We start from the raw sequence: 21,546 nt of genomic DNA, 5'->3' as shown, positions 1-21,546 counted from the left end.
AACAATAGTAAGCTAGTAGCATTAGCACTGTACAAAAAACATTGGCCACAGCTGTTATGTTGGTTAGATAACATCTTTTTGTTAGTGTAGTACCTAATTTTTTAGCAAATGAGATGCGCATTATTATTATTATTATTTTTTACATATTCTAGCAATAGTTTTTTTTTTCTACACAGCCACTCGGGCCCAAACTGAGAGGCTTGTGACAGTGTGCTTCAGAGTGCACTGTATATGATTGACACTTCGTCAGATATTTGACTGGTTGTTCATCACGGAGTTTACTTAAAAATTAAGTTCCAGAAAGATGATGGGGTCCAGAGAGAGATGAACCCACTATAAATTAAATGAGTTAATTTAATTAATTTGATATTGTCATATTTATAATGACGGTGTTGACAAATTTAACCTAAAGTCTTTTTTGTAGAAAGTTAAGTAGGTACGTGGAATTTTTCATGTCGGTCTTCTACTTGAACTAATAAAATTGAGTATCTGTACATACGTTTATGTCTTTGACAGGTGGTAATAGCCATGAAAAAATACATTACAATGATTTGGTTCGAAATCAATACAACTAAGCTATGATATTAGGTTAGTTTTTAGTGTCTGAGACAACACTAAATACATATATAAATGTTTACCGTTGTTGTCAATAGAAGCCAGTATCCTGTAAACCCTTGTTCTTCTGTCTGCAGCATCTACATAGAGCATGTAGATGATGTTCTGAAAGCGGTGGAGGAAATAGCTAACGAGGGGTTCCCTCAGATCATTGAGGCATCAAAAGATGAAAGCTCTGCCTCCTGGCCGACACTAAGCAGGTACATACATCACTTTTATCACATGAATTCCTATGTGTTTTATCTGAGGTTGTATTTTCAACTCTCTTTTCCAAAGGCAGACATTCCTTGTCTTCTATAAAGTTTTGATGGCAGAGCTGGAAAAATCAGTTCGGAAGATTCCATCAGGCAAAATCAGTGATAACAGCGAGGTCTGCCATCTAATGTTCCACTAAACATGTTCTTTTAGTCACCAGCCACATTGGTTAGACATAATGAGTTGTAGCAAACATTCTGCTTTTATAGACGAATATTTGTCACTTAACGATCAAAATAGTAGCACTACTGGTAAATTAATACTTGCAGTGTCAATAGAAAATGAGCATCATTATATAGTACATTATTGCAAGAATATAATTTTTCATTGGCTACAGCTCTTGTATTGGATGAAATGGTAAAAGTGTTCCCAATCAAGTGGCCAGTGAGTATGATATTACAATTTCCATTATGCATGAATATAATGTCCAAATATTTATGCCCTCTTCAGGCCCAGAGTGAGAAACTACTGACATGGAACCTGGCAGTCAGGGACTTTCACATCCTGGTCAATCTCGTCAAGGTGTGTCATCTGTTTGTCTTCTTCTGAGTCAAGTTGATTTATTACTTTTATTCCACCTCAACTTTTGTTGGTTCACTCATCGGCTACTAAATTTGTCACGCAGGTGTTTGACACGAGGCCTGTCCTGAATGTGTGCCTCAAGGTAAATTGAATCCTCATGCTGAGTTGAGTTGTATTTGAATGTTACAAAGGAGAGTTTGAATTAATTAACCGTATTAAATTCATGAGTAGTACGGACGTCTTTTCTTGGAGTCTTTTCTGAAGTTGGGGATGCCGCTGCTTGACTACAGTTTCAAGAGGCACAAGGTGGGGATAATGTTTTTTTGTTTCGCTTGTAGTAAGGAGAACATTAAAAAAAGGACAATAAATTACTAAACAAAGTATTGCCAGTACAATGACCGAGTCTGGTATTGTCTCATTTGCTAGGGGGATGTCCAGAACCTGTTGAAGACCTTCCAGCTGAGCACCCGGCAACTGCATCACATGTGTGGGCACTCAAAGGTTACTACCTTAAATATCATACTATCATTCTGTGCGCTCAGGGAAGAAAACGGCATAATTGATGACCACATTGTTTTACTTCACCAACCTCATTTTACTCTGATGTGCAAACTAGTCTGTAACAATGTAATTGCGGACTCTTTAAACCACATGGCCAGTTAACATTGGTCCGGCATCCAAATGTTGCTATTCCCAGCAAGTTTAATGCAATAATTATTCATAAAAGTAATTAATTCTATAATTCTGGGGAGGAGTCAGACACTGTGTACTGAAATAATGACAAAACGTACCCTGGCATATTCCCCGATGCTCAGATTCACCAGGACACAAGTTTGACGAACCATGTGCCGGCCATGAAGAAGAGTCTTGAGCTGTTTGTCTACAGAGTGAAGGCCATGTTCACCCTCAACAACTGTCAAGGGGCCTTCTGGATGGGCAACCTCAAGAATCGCAACCTAAAGGTATGAAATTATCTGATTTTTGGGGGGATTACTGGAGTGATCTAGACCCCGTCTGATAGTCAGCACATGTATGCTGCAGGGTGAAGAGATTCTTTCTCAGCGGTCACAAGAAAGTGAGGAGGAAGAGGATGAGGAGCAGGAAGAGCAATTGTCTCCACAAGGCCAGTCGGAAGAGGAGGTATTTATTAAATTCAAAATAGAGAGCGAGATGACAAACAAGCTCCACATAGCTGAAAATTTATTTTTTTTGTTTGTTGGTAGATTTTAGTTAAAGCGACAATAGGGACTTTTACACGAAACTGCCACCTCCGGCCTAAAGCGTAACTGCAGCTCGTGCATGACGTTAGTGTTGTTTTTGGCAGCCCTTTTTATTTTTGTCTTAGTCTTTTGGACGAAAATACTTATTATTCATATTTTAGTCATTTCAAAATGTGTTCGTCTTCGTGTAGCTTTAGTCGCCGAAATCGCATACAAATTTCGTCTAGTTTCAGTTGACAGTTACTCAAAATGTAATCGTCTGTAAAATTCAAAAGTTTTAGTTAAAAAATAAAGGTTTCCAACAATTTTGAATGAACATAGACAGCACATATTGAAGCATCTACAAGGACAATGCCAACTTGGTGATGATAATACACACTCAGCAGCACCTAGAAGCCATGAACTGTTTGTTTAAAAAAAAAAAAAAAAAGTCCTAGCGTTAAACACTGGGAAGTCTGGATTTTTTATGGCTGTTTATAGTCTATCCAGAGCCATTGAGCGAACACATTCCAAGGTCACGACTCTGCTGGCAACACTTGGCCTCCTATAGGCGACTACAGTATAAAGAGTGTCTAATAAATGCAATTTTGCCAACTGGCTCTCTTCTAAGACTTACTAGACAGAAAAGGCAGGTGGCTCTGCTTTAGACTGGCCAATGTTTTTAAGAGGACCCTCGCCATTTTGAACTTAATGCTAACGCAAATGCTAACCTAACGAGTTACATTTAGCGTCTGATGGTCACTCAGCACAAGACCTTTAAAGACTAAAGCAGTATTGCATATTCTCTCTTACCAAGATTAGAAAACAAATCTTTCAGTGTTTCCAAACAAGAAAGATTGAGCGCAGCCTAGCTTGAGACACATCCTAAACTCCGGAGAGGAGAGCGAGGGAGCGGCGCAGCACATCTCACACACATCTCTGACGTACTCCACATACACTATGAAAATGTCACACATTGTGCACATACTGTATGACACAAACTGTCGCATTTTCGTCTTGTTGCAGTCTCGTCAGACGAATACTGGCATTCGTCTCGTTGTCTTCTAGTCTCCCAAGCCACGTTTTAGCTTGACATCGTCATGAAAAAAAATTTGTTGACGAAATATTTATTATCGCCATTGTTGACGAAACCAACACTGCATGGCGTGCAAAGCAACGAGCGTTTGGTCCATCATATGAGCACCAGAAACATAAAAACAGATAGTAGCGAGTACATGCCCATCCACAGGCGCGTGTTTGCCCAGAGTATTCAACCCAAAGTATCTCTTATTGATGATAAGGTATTTTTGGGGCAGTCTCAGTTAAAATGTCAGGACTCTGTGTCCTCATTAGGACATTGGTGGAGCATGCATCGAGTAGAAAAGTATTTTAAATTAACTCTAAAATTCCCATACAGCCCCATTAATGAAGGCACATCAATATGTCCATACATGTAGCCACATACTGCACAGTGTAGGTACAGACAGGCAGATCATTTTAAATGTTTTTCTACAAAATTACTACAGTATAACTATTCGGGGATGTGCAATATTTACATAGAGCGATATAATACAGAAAGATTTGATTGATCAAAATATATTTCTTAACGAAATTAACACAAACATGCCTACTATGTCCTCCGCATGCAGGGTTCAGGGGGGAGTCACACACCACAAGTCCCATTCGTGCACTCTTTGTGACAGTGTGACCATAAAACACTTATACTAACTTTAAAAAAAAAGTCATTACATTTAAAAAGAAGTAACCATAAAATCCATTTTACCTTGACCTCTATGCTTGCAAAGGATAAAGTCCTCTTAAAAATCCTCATGGTAGGCTATTTTATTAGTTCAGGGCTAACGGCTATCAGTGCTAGCATAGCAGCTTTGATTTAGCACTCTGTGGCTATTTGGCCTCTTAATTAAGAATAAATTCCTATCTCCAATGCCGAACTGGGAGCCATTTTAGGGTGCAATGTCTTGTCCAAGAACACTTGGACATTGGACAGCCGGGATTAGAACCGCTGTCCCCTAGGTCACTGAATGACATTCCACTATGTCATTGCACTGCTAAATAATAGCCTTCAACCATGCATTTATAATTTCTTGATATGCTAATCGGTTTTCACTACCAACATGTAACACTAACTGGCACTAATTAAGCCAAACTGGGAACTATGTCAGCGTTTAATTAACTTGAAATATTTGTTTACAGCTAAAGGCATTAACGTAATGTTTTCAATGTGGCAAATAATGGACATACCGTAGTATTACATTTCACAAGACCAATCTGACGCTTTAAGAGTTCAGGGCTGTTTGAATGGACCTCTTTAAAAAGGGGAGCGAATTATGCAAACACATGGGTGTCGAGTAAGCAGCATGCAGCTTAAATGTTTGGCAGGGGTGAAGTCCGACTATCGGTTCATAATAGAGCCTGCAGTCAGTGCTGCTCAAGTCTTGCCAAAGCATGCAGTTGAAAGCAAAAGAGGCTAGTGTGGCTGATAAGATAACAGAGTTATTTATGATGCAGTCCTCTACCAAGAACATGTTATTTTGTCACTTCTGAGAACTTGTTACCTGCCATTTATAATTTGTTTTGTAAAGAGGTTCAGAATCTGTTTTTGTGTTTTCCTTTAGGAGCAAGACAGCAATATTAGGACAAAAAGGAAGCGCGACACAGAGGAGAATGAAGATCAGGATCAAACAGACGACTCTGAAACATACTGATACTTCAACAAATGTATTCAGCACATTTTCCATGAGATCAGCATTTAATACACTGATTAGCTATCCTATAACCCGAACTGGTCGCTAAACAACCATTCACAGCTGTAGTCACTTTTTTTTTTTTTTTTTTTTTTTTTTAATATATATATATATATATATATATATATATATATCATTCGCACATGTTTTGTGAGACTTTGTGTGTGTGTGCGTGAACCACTGTGTTTACCGATATATGAAAATATTCATATTATATGCTTTACAGTAATGTTGGGTTTGATTGGATTTAAAAAATAATTAAAATGTTACGTGTTTCTGTTGTGGTTCATTGTTGCTTTATCTCACATACACCCTTCAGAACAAGTTTTTAAAAAGTTGATATGGAAACATGTTTATACTCTTAAAAATAGTTGGTCCTGCAGAATACACAACACTATACAGACTGACAACGCACTTTTTTATTTCTTGCAAATCATATACGGGTAGATACAAGTGAAAAACTATTTGCTACTAGAATCGTGAAAGCAGGAATTAATATCCTGCAGTTGCTCATCATAATAAATTGGTTTTCAAAATGATGCGTCACAGGACAACGTGATAAATACTTTGATCGTTTGACACGTTAAGTTTCATCAAATTCCAGAATGTTCCGCTATTAACCCTATAACATCCTTTAAAATACTTACACGTCTGCGTCTGTCATTGATAAAATTATTAACAAACTAACGTCTTTTGGACAGCGTAAGAACGCCAGCGTGTAAGTGGAGAACGCGCAGATGCCAAGGTTCCATGCTGATGAGCGCTGATGTGTGTCCACGTTGGGCTGAACCACTACATACAATCGGAGTAGTTGCTGGTAAGAATTTAAACATGCATTCCTAAATAAAGTTTATATCGATAGAACCACTAATCGTAGTTATTATATAGTAAAAGAAACCTCAAATTAGTTACGTTTCATTATTTTTGATTTCGTAAAAAAATGAAATAAAAAATAAACATCTCTTGGTCCACCCCGTAACTAGCAAGTTAGGTGGTCTATCCAGGAAGCATAGTCAACTGTTTGGGGAAACCACAGTAAACAAACTGTCTTTTCTAAGCCCTTGGACGGTATTTGCAACGGGCTACCAAAATTTGACACATTTATTCTCCTCCATGCTCGCCTTTGTAGTTGTCGTATGAACCTGTTGGCCTCCAGTTGCCGCGTCAAAACCGGAAGAGGACATTTGAGGCTTGACAAGATTTCCCCAATCAAACAACCCGCAGTCATTGGCGCCGCTGTTCCGAGAACATGTCTGAGTTCCTTCTGCTCTTCCTCATCATCTTTCTTCTTCTGTGCTTACTGACGACCGTGGGGCTCTACCTGATCTGCTCGGGCCTCCTGTTTGACGTGGAAGTGAAGACGGGACCACCCCCGATTAAAAATGTGACCTTTGCTTATAAGTTCAAAGAAGGAGCCTACAAAGACTGTGGGTCAGCTTTCACAGAGACGTGCAGCATTGGACCAAAGCAGAGGACCATCGCTATCTTCTATGATGACCCCAAACAGGTCTGTGCGTTTGCGCGAGATGGCTATGACACAACACCTCAGCACTTTGCCCAACGATAACAGCACAGGTTAAAGGGGTTTTCCTGCCTGGCTCAATTTTATCTAGAGGTGACATTCTGTCACTCACCCCATTAGCTCAAACAAGCATTATTTTGTGTTTGTGTATGGATGAATTTAATAATAATAAATCGATCAATTAGTCAGTCAGAATGAGACAGGAAAGTTGACTGTTGTGAGTTCAGGTTTGCTCAGACACAGTATGCTGGCAAATCACGAAGTATACATAGAACATGCAACAGTATACATCAATTTAGGTGATGGTGACCAGACCTGAGTATAATGTCAGCTGGCATATACTTTCACTCACCCATCATGTATAAATAAACAGTATTTTAATTCACTTTCCCTAACTAAACGTTACTTAAAGAACTATTTGGATATTGACGGCAGGAGACATCCGATCCATTTTAACTGGGGAATGATCGCTGGATAAATGAATTGGACATCTATTACCGTTGATGGGTGGCTTTAATATAGATTTCACTAACACATCACATAATATATAAATACTGTACTATACGTTAGCTGGTGTGGCATTCAATGAAATAAATGAGCTAACACTGGTACAGTGCTTTCCTACCTTAAAGGTAATCAAAGCTCTTTGACACAACTCTGTACATTACAGTAAATAATTGGATTTAAAAAAAACAAACAAATGAAATTACCGAATTACAGTAAACCAAAAATTTGTGTAGACACACACATATATATGTATATATGATACTGTCTATTAATACGTATAATGAATACTTTTATAAGAACAATGTATACATTGGGGTTCACATATTGTCCTTTTAAATCTCACTGTATAACTGTTTCAGTCTAAAAATAAACGGTATGACCTCAGAAGGGGTTAAACATAAAGGCATCATTTTTTGAGAAAAAAAGCCCGGATTATGAAACCGGTCAGCTGTTAAATGCCACGTTGCACTGTTGATATTTTCCACCCTCATATGCTGGCTGCGGGGCGGGCTACAACACTGACTCAAAAGTCATAGATATGCAAACAAAGTCTTTCCATTACAGAGAGCTGACTTGCATTAAACGCACATTTGACTTGCAGCAATCCAAACAGTGGAAGAAGCATGAGACATAAGCACTGAATGTGCTCAACAAATGAATTGGACAAACTCACACTGTTAGGTCTATGCCACAACGGCTGCACCTGGTTAACATGCAAGTAGGTCTTTAATTGAAATGGTCAATTTTTTTAATAACATACAATTAGGGCACTTTGGAGGTTTTCAACATATGTGGAAATGCACCAATTTTTGCAATCACCTTTTTTATTGGTAAAAATCTAAGTAGCAGAGCAAGTTGACAAAGTTTGATGATTATCTGAGAGATTCTAAAAATGTTCCCTGTCCAGTGCTGATGCAGCTTTAGCTATTACAATTAGTTGTTTTTATTATTACTATTACTCATATATTTATTGAAGAGTCACACTATCTTATAGGGATGTCCCTGATCTGATCACATGATCGGAAATCAGGCCAGATCACGTCATTTTTTAGAAGATGGGAATTGGGTGGTAAGGATTGGGTTTGATATATATATATATATATATATACAGTGCCCTCCATAATTATTGGATTTATAATAATTGTGTGTTTTTTAGCTTCTAATATTTTTTCTTCTTCTAATTAATATGGGACCTTAATGGAAAAAAGAGAAAAATCCAACCTTCAATACAAGTGCATTTATTCAGTGGGGAAAAATCCCACATAAATAATTATTTGACATCAAATAATCTGTGTCACAATTATTAGCACCCCTGGTGTTAATACTTTTTACAACCCCCTTTTGCCAACAAAACAGCACCTAATCTTCTCCTATAATGTTTCACAAGATGGAAAGAGACAGAAAGAGGGATCTTCAGCCATTCCTCTTTTCAGAATCTCTCTAAATCATCCAGAGACCTGGGTCCTCTCCTCTGTACTCTCCTCTTTAGCTCACCCCACAGGTTTTCAATGGGGTTGAGGTCTGGGCACTGAGATGGCCATGGGAGGAGCTTGATTCTGTGTCTGGTGAACCGTTTCTGTGTAAATTTGGCCATATCTTTAGGGTCATTGTCTAGCTGAAAGACCCAGTGACGACCCATCTTCAGCTTTCGGGCAGAGGGCAACAGATTTTGATTTAAAATGTCCTGGTATTTCAAAGCATTCATGATGCCATGCACCCTAACGAGGGCCTTTGGAAGCGAAACAGCCCCACAGCATCACTGACCCACCCCCATACTTCACACTGAATAAATGCACTTGTATTGGAGGTTGGATTTTTCTCTTTTTTTCCATTAAGGTCCCATATTATTTAGAAGAAAAAATATTAGAAGATAAAAACACATAAATATTATAAATCCAATAATTATGGATGTATTTGTATTAAAGTTGCACCGATACCGATACCAGTATCGGCAGGGGGTGCCGATCCGGCCCGAATGGATGGTATCGGTATCGACGAGTACCAACATTTAGGGCGCCGATACCATCTACTGGCATCACTTTAGCGCAAAAAAACTGACCTCCCCACATGAGCAAACTTCCCAAATCTCGATGCATGACATCTGTATGTCTTTGTCTCGAAACTACCAATCGAAATTAACACCTTCGTATTCAATATTAAGGATGTTCACTACACTGCATATCCGCGACGTTACGCTGCGTTTCTAACATGGCATTCACCAACGATTAGCATGCTTCAGCTAACGCTTGCTGTAGTCGCGCCGATGGGATCAGAAATCTTAAGACTGTGAGAGACTAAGCAAACTCATGGTTTCATGATGAACAATGAGTGGCAAATTAAGAGCGCCGTACTTCAAATTCGTCCTGTTCATGAAAGTCGATTGTCATATTATGCTGGTGTTGTGCAGTAATGAGCAGAAGTGACTTCTGTGGCCAGAAAACACCCAAGCGGCGCAGCGCGCACACTAGATATCATCAGATAGCAACCTAGATGTCCTATGTAAGATCCCATGCCAACTCTCGCGCGCACACACTAGATATCATCAAATAACAACCTAGATGTGCTACATTAGATCCCATGACATTAGCTGCGTGAGCCCAGAGCGACGCGTAGTCCATATACTACATCGATGAATTCTAAACTGTCATGACTGAATGGAAGTTAAAAAGGCCAAATCAATCCATACCAGTGACTATCGATAAAGCTGCAAATACTGTTAATTCAGCACATGTTACAGATGGACTCGGACCACAAATAGGATGTTTCGCTTATATGGTAAATATAGCTGCTAAGAGAGCTGCAGCAATCAGCAGTGTGCCCCACTTTACAAACAGTAAAGATTGTTCTCAGCACTTACAGTATATACAAAATTTCTTCAGATCAGTAAGAAGTAAGCACATAAATATTATGCACTAAAATGCTTGTTTATATGATGGCTCTGTTATTTTTGCTTGTTAGCAAAAATAATAATAATAATAATAACAGTTGTATTTTCTGTTTCAGAGCATTAAATGTATTGAATTGTATCGAAAATCATACAGAACCGTGACTTAATCGTATCGTTGCATCCCTTATACGTACATATATACAGTGGGGAGAACAAGTATTGACAGTGTATCAAATACTTGTTCTCCCCACTGTATATATACTGTCTATTATGTTTTTTTTTTTTTTTTGCAAACAGAGTGGTATCGGAATGGTATCGGTATCGGCCGATACTGCACAGCCAGGTATCTGTAGCGGTATCGGGCCCAAAAAATGGTATCGGTGCAACACAAATTTGTATGGATGGATTTGTATGTATGTATGTATGTATGTATATATATATATATATATATATATATATATATATGTGTATATGTGTATATTAGGGCTGTCAAACGATTAAAATTTTTAATCGAGTTAATTACAGCTTAAAAATTAATTAATTGTAATTAATTGCAATTCAAACTATCTATAAAATATGCCATATTTTTCTGTAAATTATTGTTGGAATGAAAAGATAAGACACAAGACGGATATATACATTCAACATACGGTACATAAGTAATGTATTTGTTTATTATAACAATAAATCAACAAGATGCCATTAACAGTATTAACATTCTCTTAAAGCGATCCATGGATTAAAAAAAACTTGTAGTTCTTAAAAGATAAATGTTAGTACAAGTTATAGAAATTTTATATTAAAACCCCTCTTAATGTTTTCATTTGATTAAAATTTGTAAAATTTTCATCCCAAAAATAAACTAGTAGCTCGCCATTGTTGATGTAATTACACCATGCTCACTCCCCAAACCCATAAAATCATTTGGACCCAAGCGCCAGCAGAGGGCGCCAAACAACAAAACAAGCAAACAAATAACAAGCGGACATTACACTGCTGTCATTTTAATCTGAGCGGGGCATGAGCGTTAATTGCGTCAAATATTTTAACGTGATTAATTAAAGAAATTAATTACCGCCCGTTAACGTGATAATTTTGACAGCCCTAATATATGCAAAAAAAAAAAATATATATATATATATATATATATATATATATATATATATATATATATATTTTGCAACAAAAGAGGATGTAGAAGATTATCGTCTACAAAAAACAAATATGTTTTGTTTGACGCAACATTCTTAGTTTGGAATCGTGTGAATACAATGTTTTTGAGATTTTTGGGGGGGTTACAAAGGAAAAGAAATAAAATAAATGAATGTTTCGTAATAAAAGAATGAATTGCTGAGGTATCTGATTGGTATCAGCAGATCCTCAAAATCAGGTGACTCGAACAATGGTGCAAAAATATGAGATTGATACAACCCTACTATTTTATTTTAATATATTGAGAAGTATTTTCCATCGATTTTCTCATCGAATAATAAGGAAAATAATATTACTAATTTCGCAGTATCCAAACAAAAAAACAACGTGTCTTATTGGTATCCATGCCATGCCTTCCTCATATTCCATCCATTTGGACTTCAACCATGAATCTTAAGTTCATGAAACTTTGTGATGTGCTAATTCGCTAGTGACTGGTACCCAGTCTGTGTGTTAAATACCTGTGTATCAGTTTAGGCCATTCCTGCTCGTGTATGAATATGATTGCTATCTGTTTATATGGTAACGTTTGTATAATAATATATTTGGAATTCCATCTTTGAGTCATTTAGGGTCTTTGAAATACATTCTAAATAGCAGTATATATACAGTAGATAGAGAGGGCTGTGAAAAAGCGTTTCCTCCCTTATTAAAATCTTATGTTTGGAGTTTCCATCGTTACTTGTGTTTAAGATCATCAAAGAAATGTAAATATCAGGCAAAGATTACCCAAGTATATGTAAAATTGTGTTTATAAATATTAATTTTATTCATTCAAAGGTACTCAAAGTGAACTTTTGAAAAGCTCAATGTTTCATTGGTTAAGATAATCAGGACACGGAACTTGTTGTAATTATGCATGACTTTAAAATGTTGTTTATTCTCAAAAATTGAGGAATTGTTTTTGCTGTGGGTTCCCCAACCAGTTACGAACTCATGCTGGCAATAGCTATTTCACGTAGGTAGCCAGGTAGCTTTAAAAGGCTTTTGCCCCCTGACTGAATAAAATTAGAAGTCGAGAATTGGGCAAATTCTTTTTCACAGCCCTCTAATTAGTTTGCGAGCAATGACATAATTAGTTCGTAGAGGTTTTATTGTAGTAAGTTAATTATGCATTGTAGGGGTGTGACAAAATATCGAAATGGTGATATATCATTATACTTTGTATCCCAAAAGGTTATCGATATGCTCCTGTCAAGAATCGAGATATCATTTTAAAGAAACCAGAGCATTCACAATCATTCGGTCCGATTTTCGGGGCATTTACAGGTCACTTGCTTTTCATTTTAGGGCATTTACAGGTCATTTCCTTTTGAGTTTGAGTCACTGCCTATTCATTTGAGTGATTCCCAGGTCACTCCCTATTCTGTAACGCAAAATAAACAGCAAGTGACCCATAAAATACCCCCAAATCAACAGGAAGTAACTGAAAATCAACAGGTAAATGACCTTAAATGGCCCAAAATGATTAAATGCCTGGCATTGGCTGCCACTGACGGCCATAGACGTCTACTAGTGATAAACTCATTCCGATTCACAGCAGAAGCTTGTTTTTCTGTTTATTAGTTTTTTTGTAAAATATCCTAGAATGATTTCCTGACCAATGAATCAAAAATCGTTGTATCGCTGTACCATCAGATCATCGTTATCGTGAGCTTTGTATCGCAAACCGTATGGTATCGTGAGGTATTGAGGTTCCCACTCCTAATGCATTGCACTTGATACTTTGCACTTAGGCTTCTTTTTTAAATAGTTGTAACAAGTCTGAGACTTTGAATTATTAATGTTTTATACAGTCTTTCACTCTGGTCTTATTTATTTATACAAAGAGTGTTGCGGGAGTTTATTAAAATGACCACTGCAAAGCTTTGAGTCAGAGATATTTTTTATAACATTTTTTTGGTAACTCTATTACTCAAGTTTTTAAATTATTCAGTTCAGGGCTTGTAAAAAAAAAAAAAAAAAAAAAAAACTTGCAAAAGATTGGTGGAGATGTTCAATTCTAATTATTTGAATTTTTAACCTGAAATGTGGGTGTAAATATTTGAATCCATTTTGAAATTCCTTATTCGTGTTCGAAATAATAAAATGTTAAGAGTTCACAGCAGGTTAAATGCACTAGTCCAAATTAAATTACTGTATGCTGGATGGTGACAATGAGGGGCGACTAAATTTATTAAACACTGGATGCCATTAGTCGATGTGTTGCTTGCAAACTTGCTGAATGGAAATTCCTACAGCGTTTCAAACTGATATGGGAGGAACACACACACTGACACACACGCATATGCAAGGAGTTATACAACACTGACAAATGCCACAATTCAACAGAACATTCAGAGCAATAGTTACATGAGGTGGTGCTTTTTATACAATTAGCTAATTAAGTGCCAAAATAATCCTTTGAATCCAGTAGCATTGCAACAGATTCTATGTAGCCATCTATTACCCCCCCCCCCCTCCCCCATTTGAAGCTAATTACTGGCATATTGACAAATTTTTGCATAACTGAGATACACTGGAAACGCTACGAAAAAATAAAACTCATTAAGTTAGTCCTTGATGTTGGCTGATCTTAGATTCCAACCTTAGATGTTCTAGTGTACTGAATAAATCCTCTTTCTCCTTTTCGGAACCAGTTTGTATAAACATGGCTCAAAGGAGGAACTGTGTGCTCTTCTTTCCAGTCACTGTAATTGGAAATGTTGAGTGTGAGAAGTCAAGCATAAGCAAAGTTGTGGCCAGAAGCTCAGCGTGGACCGTTTTTAGAATATTTCTACTGATGTCACTCTTTGATAGTTTGGATCACAAGGATACTGTTACGTGATCAGAATTAGTGCCACCAGGGAAGCAGTACTCCATAACCCATTCCTGACCCATTTGTTTGTAAATAGGAAAACACGCAATGCTGACTTCACTGTGAACCTGATAATCAAATCACTGTCCAGTGGCTTTTCTTCCCATTTATGTTTTGCTTACCGGTATTATCTTAAAAAAAAAAAATAATAAATACAGTGCCTTGCAAAAGTATCTTGCAACCTTTCGCCACATTTCAGGCTTCAAACATAAAGATATGAAATTTAATTTTTTTGTCAAGGATCAACAACAAGTGGGACACAATCGTGAAGTGGAACAACATTTATTGGATAATTTAAACTTTTTTTAACAAATAAAAAACTGAAAAGTGGGGCGTGCAATATTATTCGGCCCCTTTACTTTCAGTGCAGCAAACTCACTCCAGAAGTTCAGTGAGGATCTCTGAATGATACAATGTTGTCCTAAATGACCGATGATGATAAATAGAATCCACCTGTGTGTAATCAAGTCTCCGTATAAATGCACCTGCTCTGTGATAGTCTCAGGGTTCTGTTTAAAGTGCAGAGAGCATTATGAAAACCAAGGAACACACCAGGCAGGTCCGAGATACTGTTGTGGAGAAGTTTAAAGCCGGATTTGGATACAAAAAGATTTCCCAAGCTTTAAACATCTCAAGGAGCACTGTGCAAGCCATCATATTGAAATGGAAGGAGCATCAGACCACTGCAAATCTACCAAGACCCGGCCGTCCTTCCAAACTTTCTTCTCAAACAAGGAGAAAACTGATCAGAGATGCAGCCAAGAGGCCCATGATCACTCTGGATGAACTGCAGAGATCTACAGCTGAGGTGGGAGAGTCTGTCCATAGGACAGCAATCAGTCGTACACTGCACAAATCTGGCCTTTATGGAAGAGTGGCAAGAAGAAAGCCATTTCTCAAAGATATCCATAAAAAGTCTCGTTTAAAGTTTGCCACAAGCCACCTGGGAGACACACCAAACATGTGGAAGAAGGTGCTCTGGTCAGATGAAACCAAAATTGAACTTTTTGGCCACAATGCAAAACGATATGTTTGGCGTAAAAGCAACACAGTTCATCACCCTGAACACACCATCCCCACTGTCAAACATGGTGGTGGCAGCATCATGGTTTGGGCCTGCTTTTCTTCAGCAGGGACAGGGTAGATGGTTAAAATTGACGGGAAGATGGATGCAGCCAAATACAGGAACATTCTGGAAGAAAACACAAGACCTGAGGCTGGGACGGAGATTTATCTTCCAACAGGACAATGATCCAAAACATAAAGCCAAATCTACAATGGAATGGTTCAAAAATAAACTTATCCAGGTGTTAGAATGGCCAAGTCAAAGTCCAGACCTGAATCCAATCGAGAATCTGTGGAAAGAGCTGAAGACTGCTGTTCACAAACACTCTCCATCCAACCTCACTGAGCTCGAGCTGTTTTGCAAGGAAGAATGGGCAAGAATGTCAGTCTCTCGATGTGCAAACTGATAGAAACATACCCCAAGCGACTTGCAGCTGTAATTGGAGCAAAAGGTGGCGCTACAAAGTATTAACGCAAGGGGGCCGAATAATATTGCACGCCCCACTTTTCAGTTTTTTATTTGTTAAAAAAGTTTAAATTATCCAATAAATTTTGTTCCACTTCACGATTGTGTCCCACTTGTTGTTGATTCTTGACAAAAAATTAAAATGTTATATCTTTATGTTTGAAGCCTGAAATGTGGCGAAAGGTTGCAAGGTTCAAGGGGGCCGAATACTTTTGCAAGGCACTGTAAATAGCATGTGATACTGACTCTGGTCACAGTGTACCAGTAACTTCTCAACGGGTATTCAAAATCCATGTTTGATTTGTTCTTTTACCCACACACAAATAAGAGAAATTGCTTCATCATTTAAAGACTTAGGTTTAAAGTGCAGCAAGTGGGTACATTTTGGTTTTCTGCTTTATTCTTCTCTCAACACATTTGCATGACACAGTGGATGTAAAATTCAGTGCATTAATGAAGGTGTTAACTTTGCTTTACATCCATACTAAATACATTTGTGATTGGGGGTGGGACAAAATATTGAAATGGTGATATATCGTGATACTTTGTATCCCAAAAGGTTATCGATATGCTCCTGTCAAGAATCGAGATATCATTTTAAAAAGGTGTCAATTAAAAAAAATAAATAAATAAAAGGCTGCCATTGACGGTACTCGACGCCCAATCCATTTAGACTGTTTATTGGACAAATTTGATGTTGTTACTTTTATCATTATTAAAGTATCCAGTGGTGCATCACAGTACAATTAGCCGTAATATGTTAGGTCCACGACTGCATATTACCGTATCGGTTTGCTATCTGTATCGGATTTTGGAGTTGTATAGTGTCGGGATATCGGTCATTAGTTAAGAAGTCATTATCGGACAACTCTGCTAACAATTTGTGTGTGAGAAACTACAGTATCTGCAGTTGTGCATGGGCATTATATTAATTTAAAGTGGCAATAAAAGTGCCATTAAAAACAATTAAGATTTGCTGATATCTGTAGAAATCCTGTAATGTCATTCATCCCAGAGGAAATATGAAACTGTTTGCATTGTTTATTGTTGTTATTATTTTTGGCATTTAGCTACCCAACGGCAAAGTTCATTAATTGTTTTAAAGGCACATTATGTAATTTTTATATCTATTTGGATAGTAAAATTACACTTTTAAAGGCCGTAAACAACTTGATGTATATTTGAACCCTCAACCTCAGAATGTGAGGTGAAAAGACGAGCCCCCCGCCCCCAAAATGTGTATTAGTTTGCATCCATGTCATTCATACCTGAAAAGTTCCCAAATTCCTGTGCTGAACTTTCTACGAAAATGTTGTAAAACTAAAAATATGCACCCTTTTTCAGCCTTAAAAGTAATTACCCAATTTTAAGTCATGCTGATATAATGTTTTGACTGATGTGTTGAAACAATAAGTTGCTCTGGAGATATAAAAATGAATGTATAACATGATTTGTTGCAAACATGAGAGTGCCAGGATTATACAATGCCCGTGTGTTTACTTTTGACCCCTAGATGGCAGTACTATCTTAAGCTTTGAGTTGAGCTGAAGGACTACACTTCCAAACTGCAGCTATGTTCAATTTATGATCACATTTATTATGTAATCATTGAAGATGTATAAATAAGTGAATGAATTTAATCCACAAGAATGGCAATAGAGTGCAAGATAGGCAGGACAATAAAGTAGTGGTTACCATGTTATCTCACTGTTATGCAGTATGAGGTTTGAATCTACTTCCTTTCTGTGTGGAGTTTGCGTGTGTTCTCTGTGATTGTGTGAGTTTAGGTTGAGTACGCCAGCTTCCTCTCAAAATCTAAAAGCATGTATATTTGATTCAACGAGGATTCAAAATCTTCTGTATGTGTGATATGTAGGGGTGTGACAAAATATCGAAATGGTGATATATCGTGATACTTTGTATCCCAAAAGGTTATCAATATGCTCCTACCTCGAATCGAGATATTGTTTCAAAATGGTGTCAATGGTTAAAAAAAAAAAAAAAAAATCTTCCACCATAATAGTGTCTCAGTTAACTCTAAGGCTGCCGTTGACGGTGCTCGACGCCCAATCCATTTAGACTGGGAACGTTAGTTCATTCGAAACCAGAGCATTCACTGTCATTCTGTCCGATTTTCAGGGCATTTACAGGCCACTTGCTGTTCATTTAAGGGCATTTACAGGTCATTTTTCTGTTGAGTTTGAGTCACTGCCTATTCATTTGAGTGATTCACTTCCTGTTCTGTAACTCAAACAGCAAGTGACCCATAAAATACCCCAAAATCAACAGGAAGTAACTGAAAATCAACAGGTAAATGACCTTAAATGGCCCAAAATTACCTCAATGGGAGGGTGGCAGCGAAGGAACATTCGTTCCTTCGCTGCCATCCCTCCCACTTCAAACGGATTAGACTTCTGCTAGTGATAAACTCATTCCAATTCACAGCAGAAGCTTGTTTTTCTGTTTATTAGTTGTTTGTAGAATATCCTAGAATGATTTCCTGACCAATGTATCGATAATCGTTGTATCGCCATATCATCAGATCATCGTTATCGTGAGCTTTGTATCACAAATCGTATCGCATCGTGAGGTACCAAGAGGTTCCCACTCCTAGTGGTATGTACCGTGATGTTGACCATTCCACTGTGTTGCCTGTTTAATGCCCAAAGTCAGCTGGGATAGGCTCCAGCTCACACTCTAATAAGGGCAAGCTTGCAGAAAATTGATTAAAATGCCATAAAAAATCTCTACGCTGGAAATTTTGTGGTCATTATTGTTGCTGTATGGGACAAAACTATTTAATTAAGTAACTTCAGTATTGAATTTCAGTAGACTTTCCTAATATTCAAGTTGTTGGTGTACATGTTTACAAGTGTGGCAATTTAATGTGGTTTAAACTGTTTGCGGTTTAACTGACCTTCTCATCCACTATTAATCTCTTTGAGTCAACACTGACCAATTAGCACAACATCTTGTTACTCTCTCTTGGACTGTTTTGATTTGTTATGCTCATCCATGCTTCTGACTGTTTGCATATGTGCTTGAAATTGCACCCACAAGCCTGAGGGATTGAACTGTTTAGCCGGATGCCACCTAGGGGTCATCTGCTGGCTTGCAGAGGCACAAAATGAACATCGATCAGCCACATTTGAGGTTATTGTTTATGATCAAAGAGTATCCTGAGGGGAAGAGTTTGTCCGTGTTCTATCTACTGCTGCTCTAACAGATTTCCTGACGAGGTAAACAAGCTGTGGTTGTGTAGCAGGGAGTGAAAAGAGTAACTACTCTGTAGGCAGGGTGGCTGTCTGTCTGCAAGATTCATCAAGGAGAGTGGGTAGCAGGCCGTGGGTGTGTCGCTGAGATGTATACAATAATTTTGCAGCGAGTGAGAAGCGCACAGATAACCTTTAAGGTCTATCTTAGTCCTTTGTGGTCCTATCAACACCTTAATACAATGCAATACAATACAATGCAATATAGTACAATAACAGGGACTGAGCCACGCCCTGAAGAAAAATAAAGTAATCTGAGTCATTGACACCTGCTAAAAATAATTTCGTATACAGTATAATTTTATATCGAATGGTTCTATGAGATACAATGTATGAGCGACCAGACTTTTATGGCATATGGGCAGATTTTTTGGCAGATTTGTTTGTTGCCTAATATAGCCTCTGTTCTTTCACCCAGGCAGAAAGCTTTTACAACAACTGCAGCCCTTTAGTATTTGTTGCGTTTAGTCATTTCCCTTTTAATTTAGTAGACTATATTTTCCCCCAGTTTTATTCATGTATCTAGTAATTTGTTTATTGGTCAGATGATTTATTGCAAATAACAAAATACAAAATATTAGCAAAATAGCATATGAATTCAGTATTCCTATTTAATGAAACATTGGTTAACAAAATAACAGAATTCAATTTAGTACACACATTCCAAATGATATTTTAAAACTGAATTGAGCAAAAGAGGTTCGCACACTCTGCTTTAAAAGGTGACTGATCATAAAACCCGTGATATGCCGTAAACCCAGGGTTGCTTACACTTGGATTGATCATTACTTTGCTCTGACGACTTGCACTAAATGAGAAGAAATTCGAAATGAAGCATTTGCTTTTAAAAGAAATAGGTAAAAAATGAGACTTTGTGTCATAGTGATATGAAAAGTCTGAAAATGCCCCAATTACATCGATAGGTCAGGGGGATGTCATTCTACCATACTGCGTCGAAATGGTCAGTTTCTTTGTATTACTCGATTCAGCTCCAACTCGCGTACTGCATACCGCCATTGTTTTGCACTGGTTGACAAGCTTAGATGAGTTGCTTGTGTTGTGAGTCAATCAAAGACGATATCTGATTTGCTTACTGGACTGTCTCAGGAAATTAGAATACACAATATTCTAATTTTTTGAGACAGTCCTGTGTATATATACAGGACTGTCTCAGGAAATTAGAATACACAATATTCTAATTTCCTGAGTCAGCAAGTATGGATGATAGACTAACGCTTTCTTCATTGCCTTGTTTCAAATGAGGATACAATAGACTGGCACTATTTCTGGGATCTACCAGTGGATCATGATCAACGATTGGGCACCTCTGTTGAAGCCATATGTGTGTGTCAAGGACAATGACAGTTTTTTTGTGTCTTGCATGTCTAAGAAAATGTACAACTTTTAAAACACTGGTGACCCAAATCATTATATAGTATTATAATGTGCTTAAAAATTGTGTTTTATTAGCCTTATTGGACTTTTGTTGTATGTGGTGGGTTTAATAATTGTACAATAACAATGAAGGCTTTTTATTATATTCTGATTTCTATTTCAGCCTGAAGCTCCCTGTGGTGGAGGGAAAAAAAGACGTGTGGGAGTGGCAGTGAGCGATGAGTTGAGGTGTGGCGCTGCCTGAAAAGAGGGCTATAAATTGGTTGTAGTCTGATTCACCTTGAGAGCCTCACAGTACTTGAATTCATCAATGGGAATTTCAGATCAGAGCAACCATCATAGCTGTATTACCAGTCAAATTTATTAGCATTTCACTGCTGCATGTACGTCTGTTGATGGAAACGACATGGAAGGTGGAAGTGGCTTTGAGAGGATAAGTGAGAGGAGCAGCAACTTTTACATACGAATATAAAATGATAAATAATGAATGGTTGTTTGTCTCTATAGCCCCTTTCACACACATATCCCGGTAAATTCCCATGTAAGGTGACGCGGGATTTACTCCCGTCATTGCTTTCACCCATGGAGAGATATCATGGGAATGATGCGGGTTAGACACTTTCACAGACTTGTCCCGTGTTGCCTACTGGCGCGATTTTATAACACAGACATTACGTTATTTTTGGTCGGCATCGGCTGTTACATTGTGTTAGTCAGATCGTGTTTTGTTACAGACTGTTCTACATCGGCGAAACATCTACACAAGGTGAATTTGACACCCAAAGTACTACCGTGCGCTTTCAACTTGTTTTGTTTAAATGCTTACAGGCAGAACGTACTAAAAATGCCTAAAGAAAATACTTCAATATAGTTATATCAAATGAGGACGGTTTAAGTACGCTACTTGACTAATGTGGTCAACAGATCAACACTGCTTTAAATCTACCACAGGAAAACACAATGGTTAAAAGTATGACAGGGTAATACATGCAAAGAGTATTTTTGAG

The 21,546-nt window shown here is 37.7% G+C and overlaps 2 protein-coding genes across 7 annotated transcripts in view; both read left to right on the top strand.

Annotated features, from left to right (window-relative positions):
• The window catches only part of fancd2 (FA complementation group D2), a 40,085-nt gene extending 34,462 nt beyond the window's left edge, over window positions 1–5,623 (top strand). For all 5 annotated transcript variants that reach the window (XM_057845505.1, XM_057845504.1, XM_057845506.1 and 2 more), the window contains 9 exons: window positions 693–815; window positions 892–985; window positions 1,321–1,392; window positions 1,496–1,534; window positions 1,624–1,698; window positions 1,819–1,893; window positions 2,208–2,354; window positions 2,434–2,532; window positions 5,228–5,623. In XM_057845505.1, coding sequence (XP_057701488.1) covers window positions 693–815; window positions 892–985; window positions 1,321–1,392; window positions 1,496–1,534; window positions 1,624–1,698; window positions 1,819–1,893; window positions 2,208–2,354; window positions 2,434–2,532; window positions 5,228–5,317 — 814 coding nt within the window. In that variant the 3' untranslated portion in view covers window positions 5,318–5,623. The remainder of the gene's footprint in view (window positions 1–692; window positions 816–891; window positions 986–1,320; window positions 1,393–1,495; window positions 1,535–1,623; window positions 1,699–1,818; window positions 1,894–2,207; window positions 2,355–2,433; window positions 2,533–5,227) is intronic.
• A 392-nt stretch (window positions 5,624–6,015) lies between these two features.
• The window catches only part of tex264a (testis expressed 264, ER-phagy receptor a), a 178,123-nt gene continuing 162,592 nt past the window's right edge, over window positions 6,016–21,546 (top strand). Inside the window, exons 1-2 of one of the 2 annotated variants that reach the window (XM_057845517.1) lie at window positions 6,016–6,173; window positions 6,486–6,863. In XM_057845517.1, the coding sequence (XP_057701500.1) occupies window positions 6,606–6,863 (258 nt within the window). In that variant the 5' untranslated portion in view covers window positions 6,016–6,173; window positions 6,486–6,605. Of the gene's footprint in view, window positions 6,174–6,356; window positions 6,864–21,546 lie in introns of those variants that run through there. The other variant, XM_057845516.1, reaches the window with a different exon arrangement.

Source organism: Corythoichthys intestinalis, chromosome 9, assembly GCF_030265065.1.
Source record: "Corythoichthys intestinalis isolate RoL2023-P3 chromosome 9, ASM3026506v1, whole genome shotgun sequence".
Classification (NCBI taxonomy): domain Eukaryota; kingdom Metazoa; phylum Chordata; class Actinopteri; order Syngnathiformes; family Syngnathidae; genus Corythoichthys; species Corythoichthys intestinalis.
The sequence above is the reverse complement of the archived record's forward strand: the minus strand, read 5'-3'. Positions and strand labels throughout refer to the sequence as shown.